The sequence below is a fragment of the Hakea prostrata genome, chromosome 4 (genome assembly GCF_041222555.1).
Source record: "Hakea prostrata isolate BN-2017 chromosome 4, UWA_Hpros_2, whole genome shotgun sequence".
Classification (NCBI taxonomy): Eukaryota; Viridiplantae; Streptophyta; class Magnoliopsida; order Proteales; family Proteaceae; genus Hakea; species Hakea prostrata.
This window is the reverse complement of record NC_142603.1, coordinates 6,603,935-6,620,607: the sequence shown is the minus strand read 5'-3', so window position 1 is coordinate 6,620,607 and position 16,673 is coordinate 6,603,935. Positions and strand designations below refer to the sequence as shown.

General features: G+C 37.6%; 2 protein-coding genes across 2 annotated transcripts; both read right to left on the bottom strand.

Annotated features, from left to right (window-relative positions):
* Positions 1-215: 215 nt before the first annotated feature.
* On the bottom strand, positions 216-4,593 carry LOC149017439 (putative serine/threonine-protein kinase PBL21). The gene is made up of 6 exons (XM_089154171.1): positions 3,869-4,593; positions 3,667-3,776; positions 2,792-3,581; positions 2,056-2,292; positions 1,805-1,954; positions 216-982 (listed from the first exon to the last, which is right to left on the bottom strand). Exons 1-6 carry the CDS (start codon positions 4,121-4,123, stop codon positions 875-877), a joined length of 1,650 nt encoding a protein of 549 aa, XP_089010297.1. The 5' UTR covers positions 4,124-4,593; the 3' UTR covers positions 216-874.
* A 1,838-nt stretch (positions 4,594-6,431) lies between these two features.
* On the bottom strand, positions 6,432-15,113 carry LOC149017438 (coiled-coil protein). Its single transcript, XM_089151781.1, has 3 exons — positions 14,279-15,113; positions 10,250-10,369; positions 6,432-7,700 (listed from the first exon to the last, which is right to left on the bottom strand). The coding sequence occupies exons 1-3, from the start codon at positions 14,834-14,836 to the stop codon at positions 7,689-7,691; spliced, it is 690 nt and encodes a 229-aa protein (XP_089007907.1). The 5' UTR covers positions 14,837-15,113; the 3' UTR covers positions 6,432-7,688.
* Positions 15,114-16,673: the final 1,560 nt, after the last annotated feature.

The window sequence follows — 16,673 nt, the reverse complement described above, 5'->3', positions numbered from 1 at the left end:
AATAATAGAAAAAAATAATGAGACGTAACCTAAATTTCTCATTGTTTAGAAAATTAAGGACCAGATTCTTTTTTAAACCTGGTTTGTACTTTATACATGAATAGTTCACCAATATAATATACTACTACTTTTGCTAATTACCCACCGATGTTTCATGCCTCACTGTGACACATTCAATCTGATGGTCCAAATATATAAACCAAATTGATCACCTGCAAAGGGAATACACTCTCATTACAACCAGCCTGATGTGGATTAGGTAAGAAAACATCCAAAAGCAGTGCTGCATAATATACTAAAGGATGAGTGTGAAAATCTTATGAAGTACAGTATTTTTCGCAAAGCAAATGCTTTGGTATGAAAGGCATTAATAAGGACTTAAAGTTGTGGTTAGGAGAATGATAGCAGAGATTCAGTAGCAGTCATTGCACAATTGGATAAGAATTTGGATACTTAAGAACATGCAATGGAATGTAGCAAATTGCTATCTTCAAAGCATTCCATATTGAAGATGGAAATTTCATCCATTCTAGGGCCATATTGCATGTGCATGTGATATATTTTGTAGGTAAAGTTGTTCTTCCCCAGATCACTTCTTTCTCACAGCAGTGTAATCAAATGAAGAAAATATATTGTATACATGTTATAGCCTTGGTTAAGGTTGTTACTTGTAATGTTTCATTTTGGTAGAAAGTATACATACTTTATGTATGAACACTGAAACAAGGTGTTGTAGACATTGACTTCCACGACAAAATTACCACTTGTGTGCTTTAGTCCAGGTGTATTCCTGATACTTCTATCATGATGAGTTGTACATTGGCTTGATAGTTACTACATGTCTTCAATAATTGTAATCCAGCTGCGTATCTCCCTAATGCTTTGATAAATGGGATTTGCCTCTCGAGCCAATCCAATTTAAGAACTCTTCTCTGCCTTTGCGCTGCAGCCAATACTCTTGCTCTTCTAACAACTTCAGAATCTGTCAAGCATTAAAGAACCATTTACATACCAAAAAAAGAGGCAAAGGGGAGGGGAGAAGAGCATCAAAGCTAAAGAGTCTGAACAAGATTTTCTTTTGTGTGAAGAATTTAGAGTGTGCAAAGTATGATTATGAACTCTTAACTAATTTACTGATGATTATAGTTGAAAATAAGATTTTAAACTGGAGATACAGGTGATCTCTGTTGCCAGATGTCTTAGTTTCACTTGGCTGCACAGTTGGAACTGTACTTCTGACATTGAAGAAAGTGGACTAAAACTGATGAAATCTAACAATAGTACAGAGTCATGGTTGCCGACCCATGTGAAAAATGGATAGAACTCTTTCTAGAAAATTCATACATAAGCCAATATTCACAGCCTGGTTCTTTGGCCTTAGAACCAAGATAATAGAATTTCAGTCGGTGGACTCCTATTATGATGTATGCATTGGACTGGGGTGATGCTTTAATTTTCCCCTCTTTTTATGTTTCCTTTCGTTTAGCAGCAGTGAACATCTCTTACAATTATAAGTCCTTGTTTTTTCTGAAAAAGTTTATATATGGTAAATTTAATAGAGATGTGACTAATATATTCCATGAGAAAAGAATTTCCTAATTTACTCTAATTTCTTTAAATGTACTAGGTTTCTGATTCCATGTCAATATCCAGACAACACTAGCAGAGTGTCAGATATTTTGTGGTATATTTGTGGAACAAGGAAGAAATAGTCAAAAATGTTGTTGATTTTCTTTTGGTATCTTGTTTAGAGAAGAGTTCAAAGCAGTAAGAGGTTCAACCTCAAGAAGAAAAGATTGCATACCACTTTCATTGATGGCCTTCTAGAGGATGAATGCATGAGGCATAGTCTTGCTGCAGTCATCATCTTCTGCATTTCTTCCTTGTTGTAATCTTCTTGCAAGTAAGGATCTACTAATCGTTCCCATAGTCCTTGGCAAAGTAAAGACCTTGCCTGCAAATCACAAAGAATGCTATGTAGATGTTAAGGCTCACTAAATCATTGAAGGATTTCCATTGGATTTCAAAGAGACACTCGGGAAATTATTGTATTACCCAAGGCACTAAACTTTCATTGTTAGCCTTATGATCTCTATCAGTGGCCTCTCTTCCAGTGATCAATTCCAAAAGCACTACGCCAAAAGAGTACACATCTGTCTTCTGATCAACCTTCCCATACATGATGTACTCTGGTGCCAAGTACCCAAACGTCCTATGCATGTGGACTGGTTTTCTGTATGCTGAAGGCAGCTCAGGTTGATCATATACTTTAGCTTCTCCAAAATTTGACAGCTGGAGGAATTAAAAAAAACGAGATGTTGAGTGATTTGGAAGACTAGTACTGAACTTGAAATTTTCCATTAGACAGAGAAGACCCAGAAATATGCAGCATCTTCACGGTTAGATGGCAACTACCATAAGTTTCCTTGATAATGAGTTCTCATTTACGAGAGAAGTTTGATTGAAAAGACAAAGCAAAAGTTCATTGAAGTAAAAAATTCAGGTTCTAACAGGGATAAACCAAAATTTGAGCAGAGAAGATTGATGAAATATAATCAAAGGGAACCACCTTCTGTTATAAAAAAAAGTCGATGATGGTGCCAATCGTACAAGACTGTTATGTTTTACACAGGAATCTTGGACTACTTGGAAAATTGCCAAATATGAAAAAAGGTTTGTGAGAAGCTGAAAAATCAACTGAAATTCAGTTTGACTTATGTTTACATGGGCTTGACATGAGCTCGCATGCATTGCTATTTGCTAGTAGGAATTTCGAACAGCTTTAACATACCTGAGGTTGGCAATTAAGAGAAAGAAGAATGTTTGAGGAATTCACATTCATGTGTATAATTGGAGGGGTGCAGGAATGGTGGAGGTATTCCAGTGCTTTTGCCAACCCAACTGCAACTTTCATTCTCTCATTCCATGTTAGGTGATTAAACTTCTGTTTCAAGCTCCCCTGTATGAGATTATAAACCACTGAGTGCATCTCTTTACAATAGCAGTACCCAATGAGTCGAATTATGTGCTTATGGTTTAACTCACTCAAAATCTTCACCTCATGAAGAAGCTTCTCTCCAGACCCATGTCTAACATTGAGAACCTTGACAGCTGCAGTCCTGTCATCTCCTAGCTGTGCTCTATATACCTGTCCATGGCCACTTCCTCCTATCAGCATCTGGGGGCTGAATTCATTTGTCACACTACGTAGTTCATTTGGAGTGAACCTCTTGCAGGCTCCCTTAGCCTCTAAATTAGCTATTCTTTGAAGATGGCTATGCTCCATTGTAGCAGGAATTTGCACTTTGTCTTTTATTCGTTGAACTAATAAATCAGCATGGGCTATCTCTGAGGAAGACTGCTTCGTTCCCCGCTTGGGGGACTTCTGGCCGGGTTCTAACCTAGTAACAGAGGAAGAGCACGTCTTCAAAGATTGTGTCTGCCGAATGGAACTCAGAGAGCCTTCTTGTGAAGTTCCTGACTTTCGGACGAGTACTTTCCCCACATTGCTTAGAACTAGTAGCAAGCATGTGGGAGGCAATCGTTTCAAGCAAGGAGGAATAATGGAGTCTTCTTCAGGCCTGTAATAAAAGTGTAAGAGAAAGAAGTGAGAGAGAGAGAGAGAGAGAACAGAGAGGTTTTCTCTATGTAATTAGGTCACAGTACCGTGTTGTGCTGCACCCAAGCACAAGTTCTGTGGCGAATTGCAGTCTTACTTGATGGGTTAGAACGGCAATGAAGGACTCACCAGCACAGACCTTGACTTGGAACTCCACCTGAAGAATGCATTTGCCGTAAACAAGGTTAGACGAACTGATTTTGAAAACGAAGTATACTAGTCGAATGCAAATTCAATTACGATTCAGACCTGGTTTGATCTGGAGAGATCTTCATGGATCTGAAAATTGTTCAAATCGAATTTGTCCCTACTCTCCTCCTGTACATGAACAGCTACCACGGTATCACCAGGGCTGACCATCTCACTAAGTACACGCCGAAGCACTTCGCTACTACGGTTGTGAGCTTTCAAGCCAACCACGATTGTTTTGTTCTTCTTTGTTGTCTTCTTTGCACCGAGAATCGATGCAATGCTGCAAGTGATACTTGAACTTGTTCCAACCATCGCTGAGAAAAGAATTCCAGTTTCCAAAAGGCATCAAACCCATTGCAGAATTCAAGAATATAACTCGTCACTGGTAACAGTAACACTGATGGCCATTCTCGATTCTTATGCTACTACGATTACGACTGAAGAGGAGGAACTGTCCCATCACATTTAACTTCAACAAGTAACCAGTTTTGTTTCATCTCAATGGACAGACAGCTCTTACTGAGGGATCCCAAAAGAATTTCACGAGCCCAGCTAGGAAATATGCATCAAAATTTTAACAATGATTACTTTTCCTGTGGTCTCCACTGTTTAAAGTGTTGAACGTGACTCGTTTAAGCACCTGCTGCTTACTGTCAAGATCTCCGTTTCTCTAAACGGTCGAGTAATTGCGCATTTACACTGAAGTAAAACCGCTGTTTAACACAGTAGAATTCCATCAAATGTTGCGACGCAAGGTACATTGGTAATTGGATTTTCAACATCAATCGATGGATTTCATATCAGGGGGCCGTTTACTTTTTCTTCTCATTTAACTGCCAATTACCCCAGATTTACACCCATCACCAACAGGCTACCTCGGTTTTCAACATCCATCTTTCATTTAGTTCAATTTGTGATGAAAATGAAGAGTTTATTTTAAAAATGGGGAGGGTCGAAAATTTCCAGTCGCTCAATGCGGGGTTGTGATGAAAATGAAGAGTTTATTTACGAATGGGGAGGGGTTCAAAATCTGGGCGACAAACTCGCCTCAATGCGAAGCGTCCGTGTCCGAGGTGCACCTAAGTTGGCCCAAGATCAACCTACATACTCATGGAGAGGTCATGGGTTCAACCCTTGCAGACGACAAAGCTCCCTCTGAAGACGTAACCGAGGTGCACCTAAGTTGGCCCAGATGAACCTCATACCAATATATATATATATATATATATATATATATATATATATATATATTTTTTCTCCCACTCTGTAAATACTAAAATCTAGAATATATGGGAGATTATTGCTAACCCTTTCAACACTTGGATCTAGTCTTTTGTCGACCGATCGAATAGATACACCAACAGAAAAATTGCTAGCCCATTCCGATTGGAAATGCCACAAGATGACTTAATCTACAACTTTGGTTTGTTTATTTAACTATAACAGCATCTAGTCATAAGATTGATAGTAATGGGACTCTAACTAATATTTGTAAGTGTTTTCCGTAAAAAAAAAAAAAAATCAATCTACAAATCGCAATTTGAGTCCGAATTATTAGGACATATTGAACTTGAATGCGCAACACCTGCCGTCTACGATTGAGATTTTGATCTTGACCATCGGTAGCACAGAGTTGCGCATTAAAGTGAAAACCGCACAAAGATGACAAATATCAATCATAGTAAATGATAAGCACACTCTGTAGATTCAGACAACTGTAATCTTCCGAACCCTTATAATCACAACCATTGAATCTAAAAAATTGTCACATCATTAAGGGATCCAAAAAAATCTCACCATTATTTTATTTTTTTTGGGTGGGGGTAACTAAAAGATTCTCACCATTCCAACAGTTTATAATAATAGTTTTTTGAGATCTTCCCCAAACACTACACTAATAGACAAAATGGTCATTTATTAAGGGTCTGTTTGGTTACATGAATCCAGAGATTTCAAATCTCTGGATTCATGAATCTGAGAATTATACCCGTTTGATTGTAAAAATCTCTAGATTCATGAAATCTAGAGATTCACCTTTTTACACTAAAAACGTGAATCTGTAGATTTATGGGTAAAGGGTGAAATCTAGAGATTTCAAAAAAGTTATACATTAGCACATTCACAAAAATCACGTCGATCAAATAGTTTTTTAGGATGAATCCATAGATTTCATTCGACAACCAAACATCTAATTTTACAAATTATAACTCCATAGATTTGAAATCTCCAAACTCATGTAACCAAACAGACCCTAACCGAATCAAAACTATTCTCCAACAAGGTAATAAGTAATTTTGAAATTAGTCAAATTGAGGGTCCAGCAATTTTTTCACTTAAGGGGTGCCTAAGTTGCACCCTAAAGTGGGTGTCACCAGCAAAACAAACTCGGAACACCAAAAAAAAAACTCAAAAAAACTCCAAAAGATAAGGATCTTCCACTCTCTATATTCTTGGTAAAGTGGTTTTTAACATTATGGTGGTAATTCACAGTTTGCAACAAAACGGAAACCATCAAATGCAAAGAATAATAGATCTTTTAACACAAAGAGAAATGATCTTGTAATAAAAATTTTAAAAAAAAAAAATTAATGTTAAAGATTATATATGTTCTTTAATTTTTGTCTAAAACTGCAGTCTAAGTTCATAATTTTTGTCTACGACTAGAGTCACTAGAGTCTCAAGTTTAAAAGAACTATGGGTCACGCTTAAAGGACAATCTCTATAAATCATTATTGAAAACAATTAACCGGGACCCCTTTAAGAATTTAGACACAAAATATTTAATAATTGGTTATAGACCACACGGGGAGAAAACCACACTTACGTGTAGAATCCGGGCCGTGAGATGTGGGCATTGCCCCATGTGGGCCAGATCTACGAGTAGGCTTCCTGGAAGTACGGTATCCTTGGCCCACCTCCTTTTTTCATTTGACCGAAGACTAGTATGACTCTAACACAACCTGCTACCCAAAGGATCCGTTCTATAAGTAATAAACGACCGTAAATCCAAGGAAGGGAGACGAAACTGCCTACTGTCAAATGAAATTTCTGACCGTCAGATCCTAAATTTTGGTCGAGATCTCAATCCAACAGCTCAAATTGTTTCGCATGACAATCAATGCACAGCACCGAAGCAAGGTCCAAAGGGAGACGACTGACTCCGCCATTCCCAGCAAACCAAGCACAGAAATCTTTTCATTCATCAGTTATTTCACATAAAAAAATCATACAAATGCTCCACTTAACTTAGAAGAGACGATATTTGTAATGGCTCCATGCATAATTTTTGCTTAAACAGCATTAAACATGCAGTAAGATGAGACCTCAGCAGCCCACAAATCATGTCCACACACACCAGCATCAGACAATTCAGGTTCATCATAGTATCAGTGCTTAAGTCCTATAATGACAGGAAAAGGAAGAGAAAGAGAGGGGAAAGCGGGTGGGGCATGTTTGGGTTGAATACTTACAGCTAATGCAACACATTGCCTTGCATTTTCTGTTCCAATCAGCAGATAGAAGGATTTAGTGCCCTTACAAACGAATACAGCCAAGTGAAACAATATAAATGGTTCATCAATATCTCATGCTATCTTTCCAACTCCGTATGCAAACCCTACTGAAAGTAATTACTAGCTGCACATATTTGGTGTAAAGGGTAATATTATTCCAAAAGAGTGATGGAACTAATATCGGAAAGCGAGTCCAGGTAAACAGGGAGGATCAGATATCTCCCACTCTGCAGATCCAAAAATCTAGAATATGTGGGAGGTTACTAACACTTTTCGAAACACAGAGGTAGTAGTGTATTGACTGTCGCGACAGAAACACCACCGGAAAAATTGCTAGCTCATTCTAACTTGAGATGCATCAAAGATCACTCCTTAATCTGCAAACCATAGTTCTTCAGTGAGTCCCCAGCAATAACACAAAGAACTTGATGCATAATCCCAATCACAAGAAGCAATTAATAAGCAGTACATATTGATCAAGAATTTTGAAACAAATTATTCCACCATATAACAACCATACGCTGTGAATCTCTACAAGCCTGGTTATTTAGCAAGAATTTGCATTTTCATTGCTGCACCAGCAATTTAAGCGATGAGTACTCCAGACGAGCAAAAATTGCTGCTCTACATCCCACACTTCAATCCACAGGCTAACCACTTGGTTTGTTTAATACTATCTTTGCTTTCCAATATATGAAAACTTACTAGATGTATCACTAAAGAGAGTGCAGCTTGCAGTTCCAAATGGTTCAATTTCATCACACTGCATTCGCTTAATAGAACCATCACCTTGTTAAAAAGATAATACCATTTCTCTAATCTAACCTGTGGAAACTGAAAATTTTCTCCTCACCATGTAGGGCACCCAATGCCAGAACTGCCATTTCGATTTAAATGTAGGTTAACTTCATGAACCTGAATGCGTCCAATGTTCTTATTCAAGACCCAGAGTCAAGACCTCCCTAGCATTTGCCATGAGACGCTGACAGTCTGGTCCTTGGATCCAGACAGTAGATTGCATGAAATAAGATGCACCAGTTGCAGAACAAATAGGCTCAATAAGCAGGTGACTAAGGTGTTTATGGATCTCTTATCTAAATAGCCTCTCATTAGAAATTATTGTGATTCAAAATGAACACCTAGTGGTCCAATGTTCTAATTTTTTAATTCATACTGACCAACCAGTCAAAATGAAATCCCCATGAACAAACCACCATCCTTAGAAGTCTCCTGCCTGTAGAATGATAGAGCTTTGTTTAGACCTACCTTCTGGGAATCCAATCATGACCCAACTGCCCAAGTCAAATAGGCCATAAGAACAGTAGAGAAATAATTCCAACTCTACACAATCACATTTAAGCTTCATAGCTAAAAGAACTACCAGAGGTTCTTGAGATTCTGAACTTTAGGCTAGTCTTGAAAGATGCTATTGAGGATAACTATAATATTCCTCAATTTCAATCGACTATGAATTTATTTATACATAGGCAACAAAGTCTTCTATAGGTCTCTTTTGACAATCCATAAACTAAACCTAGAAAGAAGTAACAATTAGCACCGAATAGTTGGAGGGAAAAAAGAGGTTCTGCAATAAGATAACCAATTTTTCATTCTGAAAAACTTTTCTGATACTTCTATTGCAATTATTCAATACAATAACAACAACAACCCTTAATCAACCATTGCCTCCCAGTCAGATGAGCTATATTTGAGGCCATATTATATACAAGGCCTAAGCCATGTATATCGCATCTCACCACTTCCAGCTCTAATGCAATTATTCAATAGTTTTGAACAATTGAATTTAACAGCCATCGGCTTGAGAAGTATCAACAGTTAGTTACTTCCCCCCCCCCCTTTTTTCTCTTCTTGGCATGCATCTAGAGAGGAAGATAGAAGCAGCATGAGATGAAACTTGCACATCAGATTCATTGGACAACATTTTGTGATATGATATTTAATAATACACCTAAATTGCTCAAAATTCAAGATAGCTCAGCTATCAAAACCTTTTGCTAAACATTTTTTTTTAATGCCACAAACTAGTCGTAAAGCCATATATATAAGTACAAAATCTCAGAAGGAAAATAAATAAATAAATAAACAAGAAATTAGACCACTTTTATGGATGGGATCCCATTGAGAACAAATACAAAGCATATATAGGAAGCGAATCCCTTTTGGCTTCCTACCAGAAGGTCTAGATCAGAATTCTACCAACCCCAAGGATTTCCCACCCTTACCCAAGTCTCAGTCACAGTAGCTACATTGAAGCAACGGCATTCATCATAGAAATGAGCCCTCAGGCTCTTACAGTAAAAGAAATATCCAAATGGGAAAGCGGAATGAATAAGTGAAGAACAAGAAGAAAACAATGGAACAAAAGAGGAAAGAACCAATCTCACAGACACAACCCAAATAGCATCTAAAAACTTCAGTCACACTCCAATCTATTCAGTTTCAGGCCAATCTTTTCTACCATATCACGCAACTTCAAAGAAATAGCACCCTTGCATAAAACTATAAACCCAACAACTTTAGGAATAAATTAACAAACTAAGCCAGAACTAAGAAAGGGAAACTACCAAGGTTATCCTACGTAATCTATCCACCCGTAGAAATAAAATAAAACGAAATATTAAAAACTTTCTACGAAAGCTACCAGCCTGGTTAAGACCAGTTCTTGGTTTAGGCCTCCAAAATAAGCCATGCCAGTCCAGCCAGGCTAAAGCAATTGCATCAAGATCCTCAAAAGAAGTCAAATTTCCACCATAATTTTCAATGGGGTTGAGAGACCAACCTGAATAGTAGCCAGAAATAAGCACTGACCTCAACTTAGCAAGGGAATTTGATGGCAGAAACTTAATAACAGGCAACAATAAAGAACAAGAAGACAAGTTATCGCATCCTCTGCTTTAAGACATACCTGGTTAAGAGGATTGTCAGGCGATTTCTTCCACAGCTTCCATATCATGTCCTTGTATTGGTTGTGAGTGAGACCCGGTTTCTCTTCCTTTAATTTCGGAAGCTCAGCTTCTTCAAATGCCTATATGCAAATTGGAAGTTAGAAAAACAGCTAACACAACAAGGAAAATTCTAACAGATACAAGGACAAGGACCAAGAACTAAAAGGAATTGACCAGCAGCACCATTAGAAAAATTAAACAGACTCACTAATTTTTCTCCTTTTTTGCGGTTGGATTGGTTTTTCTTTTTAAACTTTAATTTATATTTGTTATATTTATTTATTTAACATCATTATTATTATTATTTTGGTTTCTGGGGTGAGAAGGGAAAAAAGGGCACGCTTTTTTTTTTTTTTTTTTTTTTTTTGGGGGGGGGGGGGGGGGGCACTAGAAACTAACTAGCATAAAACCTATTAGCAACTCATCTGTTGCAACCAAAATCCCTCTCATCACACACACTGAAAAGCAGGACAAATTACTGAAGATATCAGCATTGTGCAGTGACAAGCTACCAAAATCCTTACCAGGGAAATGCATAAATTAAAGACAAAATACACTGTACCTAAAAGCAATTGAGTTAGTTTCCAGCAACCACAATGGAGATAATCCACTCTTCAAGTGTGCAAGTCATTATAAACTATATATAGGATTTTTAACTGCATATTCATCTTTTAAAAGAGCAAGAAATGTATAATCCTTGAAAAGCAGTCGAATCTATAAAGTCCTAATAAAATTTACAGATTTGTAAGGTTGTGAATAGGTAATTGGGTGTTGTTCTCTTTCATGCTTCAAATCACAACTCATACATTGAGGCTCTTTTTTGACCTCTGTACTTCATCAGTAAAATCACAAACCTTGAAAATTTAATAGAGAAATCTGCGAGAGGATTGACAAAACCACTTGGCATTCCATGCTTTATATATAAAAACAAGCACTCGCAAGGTCCTCAATGCTGTCTTTAATTGCTGACAAGAACAACCATTCTGTTTCATTCTTTAATAATTATAATAAAAAATTTTAAAAAACAGAAACAAAAATTGGAGTAAGCTTTTCAAAGGGCCCATGTCGCTTATTAAAAAGGGGGGGGGGGGGCACATCAATCAATTTTAAGTGACATTGAGGGCAAGAATACCTGAATACAGCTCCCAACTAATATGTTTCATTGAGGATAAATTGCCAAATAGATTTTGAACCATCAAGGAACAGAATCCAGCCTCAACTCTCAATACATGCTCTGTAGCTCAACGAAGACCAGACCAACTTGGGATTGAAAGCGCTCCAACCGAACCCCCCATCCCCCATCCCCCCCCCCAACACACACGCACCCAAAAAAAAGAAAAGAACAAAAAAACAGACCATGAATCCATTTACTGAGACCTAACATATAAAGCTCCCAATAATTATAAGTACCATTACAATTATGATGTTCCTAGTCATTGCTTTTTCTATTTCATAGGTTCACCTAATAATACTCTATTGAATGAAGCCCTTTAAAGTTGTGAATCCTTACTGTCTATTATAGTTCCAACTTTAAAATAATTAATTACCACTGAGAATTTCATATTCCTCTCATTAACATGGATTCTGGATTTGGGTATCCCCACATCAGACAGCCAGTGTTCTCTTACAAATTCAAGCAGCCACTTTACAACTTCATGGAGGAACCAAGCAGTCATTTCAGAGTTGCAATAAGACCAGCAGGATAGAAATGTCACAGGCCAACCAAAAGCTAACAGCTTACTTGTCATAACTCATAATACTCAAAAAAATTTCATAAGTAATCATAATAATGGCATTAAACCTATTGAATTAGTGATGTACGACAAAACATAAAGAAACAGAGACCAAAACATTGTTCAAGGTGAACAGCTTCAAAGAAACTTATTTCGCTTTGGTGGAATTGTATTAGAAGATCCTATTCAGCCGTAGACCGGATCATATGAAGACCTTTTTAGAAGGTCACATTTTGTCCATGCATGGGGATTTAGGAATTAGTTCGTTCTATACTTTAAAATTATTTTGTTTCTAATTTTTGTTTTAGAAACTTCATAATGCAGCCTTTCTAATTCAGTTTAATACTTGTAAAGCAAGTCCCAGCTATATAAGAGATTTGCATTTTGTTTCCTTAGGTGTGACTCATCCTCTGAATATATTTACATGTAACAGCTCATAGAGGCTCCCACGATTATTAAATTGAGTTGTGATTGCCTATGAAAGTTCCATTCTCCAGTTCTGTGACTATGACATGAAGGGCTCAAAGACCTGGCTAGTAAGAGTTGAAACCCTTGAACGGCTGAGAGAACAAATTGCCGAATCCACTTATCTCCCATTTCTACCTCTTCTCCTTCATAATTATCCCCAATCTCAACCGGTTCCTACTCACTCAGAGTTTGCAATTGAGAGTTGCTGCAACAATCGTGGTAAAACTGATCACATTACCATTACCAATAAGACCTGCTCTTGCTGAACATAAGCAAGGAAGGCTGATGCAAATCCAACACCGAATTGGCCTATCTCCCTTTGAGATCAACTTAGCGTTGATAGATATAGTTGTCAGGCCTCTGTTTAATATATTTGTGCCATCATGGGCTTATTTTATGGACCGAAAAATTTAGCAAGTACGAATTTCAGTTAGAATCGATCTAATTATGTAAATTCTGCCCAACTTAAGCATTAAGGGAAGAATGCCTTTTCTTGTGTCTTATTTCAATTTTAAGAGTCTAAGTCAATTACTTTCTATTTCCTAGTTTAAGTCAGTTTTTAAGTCCTAATTTCACTATGACTTCTTATATAAGGTTATAGATAGTTCTCCATTGATTAGAATAGACAATAATTAATTGATAGATTATCTTTCCTCCAAGTTTTAAGTGCTTTTTATGTATGTGTTGCTGCTGCAACTATTCCTTTATGTCAACTTTGGTCAGCAAAGGTCCAAGAGTTGTATATCTCATTGAGGTCATTGGTGAAGTGAAGCCAAATCGTTGCTATGGCTAAATAGACAACCCTCAAGAAGCATTCCATTCAATCCAAGCATTAGTAAGGCTCCCCATCCAGGTCTTTGGAAGCCTACACTCACTTCACCCTTTTTAAGGACCCTCACATCCTTCTAATTTAACCATCCAAACCCAACCAAACTTGGGGGATCATATCCCTATATTATTATGTATGTTCCCTCCAAAGTTTCAACCCATTCTAATACCTATAGACCCCAGTTTCCCATTTCAAGGAATTTAGCTTTTATCCTATAGGATGGGCTACATATCCTTGCTAACACTAAATATCATTTAAGAGCACATAGTTTTTAACCACAAGATCCTAACTTAACCCTTTCCCAAACCTATCCTTTCCATATGAGCTGGTTCTCTATGAAATCTTGGAAGAACTGACCATCATTCAATTGAGGCTACATGCAAGGCCACCTTCACAACTGTGGCTGCCCTGTCCTCCTCCTTTGCTATCACTGAAGGACTGAAACTCAGTCATCTATTGTCCAACAGAAGTGGTATTGAGGGGCTGAATCAAGCTGCCAGAGGCCTAATTGATCCCAGTTGCAGACCCTGCTACTGGCTGGATTATTTTGCAGCCCTTATATTATGAGTCCTACCTTCTATTTTCAAGACCAACTCAGTTCCCCATTTCTAACCACAGAACTGGACTAAAATTGCAGCAGAGCTTCATCCATCAAGGCCTACATTAGATCCTCCTTGGAACCCAAACATAGAGCTGGCTTGCAGGGACAGCCCCCACACTGGTCTGGTTGGGAATGCAATCGACCAAAAAATGATACACTACACTACCACGAAGGAGATACCCCCCCCCCCCCCAAAAAAAAAAAAAAAAAAAAAAAAAGACAACAGTATCCCCTACTAAGAAGTAACCTAATGAAGCAACAAGGAAAACAAATTCAACTCATGAATTTTCCTAAGATGAATCTAAGTTCATTCAAAGCAAAGTTACTGAATTCCAGGGGAAGAAAAGGGTAAGGTTACCTTAAAGGTGGCCTTGAGTCTCCTCTCGGGATGGCGGTCGACAGGAAGGTCGTCAGTTACAGCAATCCGAGCGATAGCTTCCTCAACGGAGTGAGCCTCAATAATGGAATCATCACGGTTGGTGTTAGAAACAAGGACCATGCGATCATATTCCTCTTCATCGGCGGTACGACTCTGCTTTTTCTTGGCCTCCTCAGAACGCTGAAGAATCTGAAGTCTCTCCTGCTCGCGGCGACGCTCGAGTTCCGCCTCGGTAACCTTGGGGACAGGGATGGAAACGCGATTTGCCTTCTTGTCAGGTTTCTTGCCAGCTTTCTCCAGTTCTTTCTCCTCCAACTCCGCAAGACGTCGTGCCTCGGCCTTGCGAGCGGCAGCCTCGGAACGCTTCTCAGCCTCTTCCTCGCGTTTCTTGGCAGCCCGAGACTTGCTTCCTTCGGCTTCTTTCCAATACTGATCTTCCTTCTCTCGAGATTCTCGGTCCTTGCGATCCGCTTCCGTAGCGTTCTTGCGCGCCCTAGCCTCTTCGGCTTTGCTATTCACTCCCATCTTCTTCGGCATCGTAGTTCTTGAGTTCCTCTGCACCTCTTTTTCTCTCTCTCGACGTAAACAGACTGAATATATACAGGAATTGCCGATCGACTATCTTAGCTTAAAACCTTGATTCGCAAGTGATCTTATTCCAGAAGAAGATTTCGCTCCAATTCGCCCTTTATAGTCACAACCATAAACGATTGATAATCTTCCCCCAAGAAAAAGACAAAAGAAATGGAAGCAAATCCGCGAAAACTTGTCCGAGTGAAATTAGAAGGAAGAAGGCCAAATGCAACAGGGCTTGCATGACGGATGATGCTATGATACGCCTCGGAGTGTAGTTCCCACGTGCAGCCGCATGCTCAGGCACGTGTTAGAGGTATCACTAAACCGCATTACCATTTTGGGAGTTCGACTTCAGTTCAGTACTGTTAGTATAGACCTGTAAACGGATTAGATACAGTATCTGAATCGAATCCGATTAGCAATCCGTTATCCGAATCCGACGAAAATTTAGACTAGGCATTTGATTTCGAATCCGAAACTTCATCGGAAATCTAATAATAATCCAATCTGATAAACTATCTGATTATTAATTAATAATTGTCACTTTTTAATATTTTTTATTGTAAATTTTTAATTTCCGATTATTGAATACTGGTTTCTGAATCCGATTATCATCCATTTTTTTTTTTAAAATGTTAAGATAATTTTTTATCCGAATATTATCCGATCTGAAAAGCAATTATTCAAATCCGAATCCGGTTTCTTAGTGGACGGATACGGATATTTTCGGTAAGAAAATTTTTGGATAAGGATACCCTTAAACCAATATGAATGCGAATTCGGAGGCAGATTTTGGCTATCCATTTACAGGTATCCGCACTTGCTGCAAATGGTGATCTTCTCTGTTTCTACAAAATATAAAATTATGCTCTTTGAAAATAAATGTTCGAGATCAAAATTTGGATAATTAATGTGCAACACGCACATTAATTATACAGCACCCAAGTAATTTTCCTATTTTGACCATGGCATTTAAAACGAAGAAATATACTTAAAAAAATAAAAGGTATGACTCAAAATGACTTTCTATCTCGCTGCCATAAAAGGCCATTTAAGCATGAATTACTCGAGTGGGCAGTCAACTTCTTCACTCCACTGTTCGCTTATTTCTTCTTTCCTCGGATCATCTAAGTAATTATCTTTTGCATGTTTCTTTTGTTTAAAAGCTAATTTTATCTTTTACATAAAAATTTCTTTTTTTGAGTAGAATTATATGAAAGTTCTTTATTCATGCAATTTTTACAATCATTTCTCGTCTAAGAGTTGTGGATATTTTTAGGATTAGAGAGCAAAGTCCCATTGTATATCTAAATAATTATAATTATAAAAATAATTTTCTTAAGGATGTAATCTGTAAATTGACCTTGATGAATCTTAGGTTGAAAAATAAAAATCTTATACATTTGCTCATTAACTTTTAATTATCTAGGAAAAAATCATTAAAATTAAAATTAAAAATTGAACATGAGTGAAGTTTGCTATTCGAGTTGAGAGTTAAGTTTTTAGTGAAAAATATTATGGTCAACCTATTCTCTTATCATTTGTTTTTTAAATCTCTCCAATCATTCAATACCCCTAACTCTGGCACCTAAGTATTTGAGAAGATAAGTTCAATAATGTAGTATAGAGTCGGTACATTAATAGAATCTAGATCCCTTACCCACATGAATTATCCTTACTTAAAAAGTTCTTACTTCAAAATTAAACACGTGTCAACAATCCAACTATGTAGTTGAAATTTTCCACTACAAGGGTCTAGACTCTAGTCGCTTGAATTTTAATATTAAAAGAGGGTGTA

Excerpts from the sequence above, each read along its gene's own strand:
- LOC149017439 (XM_089154171.1), bottom strand. The coding sequence starts at position 4,123 with ATGGTTGGAACAAGTTCAAGTATCACTTGCAGCATTGCATCGATTCTC. Across the intron at positions 3,582-3,666 it reads CTTGGGTGCAGCACAACACG|GCCTGAAGAAGACTCCATTA; the intron begins GTACTGTGACCT and ends CTTTTATTACAG. Across the intron at positions 983-1,804 it reads GAAGGCCATCAATGAAAGTG|ATTCTGAAGTTGTTAGAAGA; the intron begins GTATGCAATCTT and ends AATGCTTGACAG.
- LOC149017438 (XM_089151781.1), bottom strand. The coding sequence starts at position 14,836 with ATGCCGAAGAAGATGGGAGTGAATAGCAAAGCCGAAGAGGCTAGGGCG. Across the intron at positions 10,370-14,278 it reads GACTCAAGGCCACCTTTAAG|GCATTTGAAGAAGCTGAGCT; the intron begins GTAACCTTACCC and ends ATTTGCATATAG.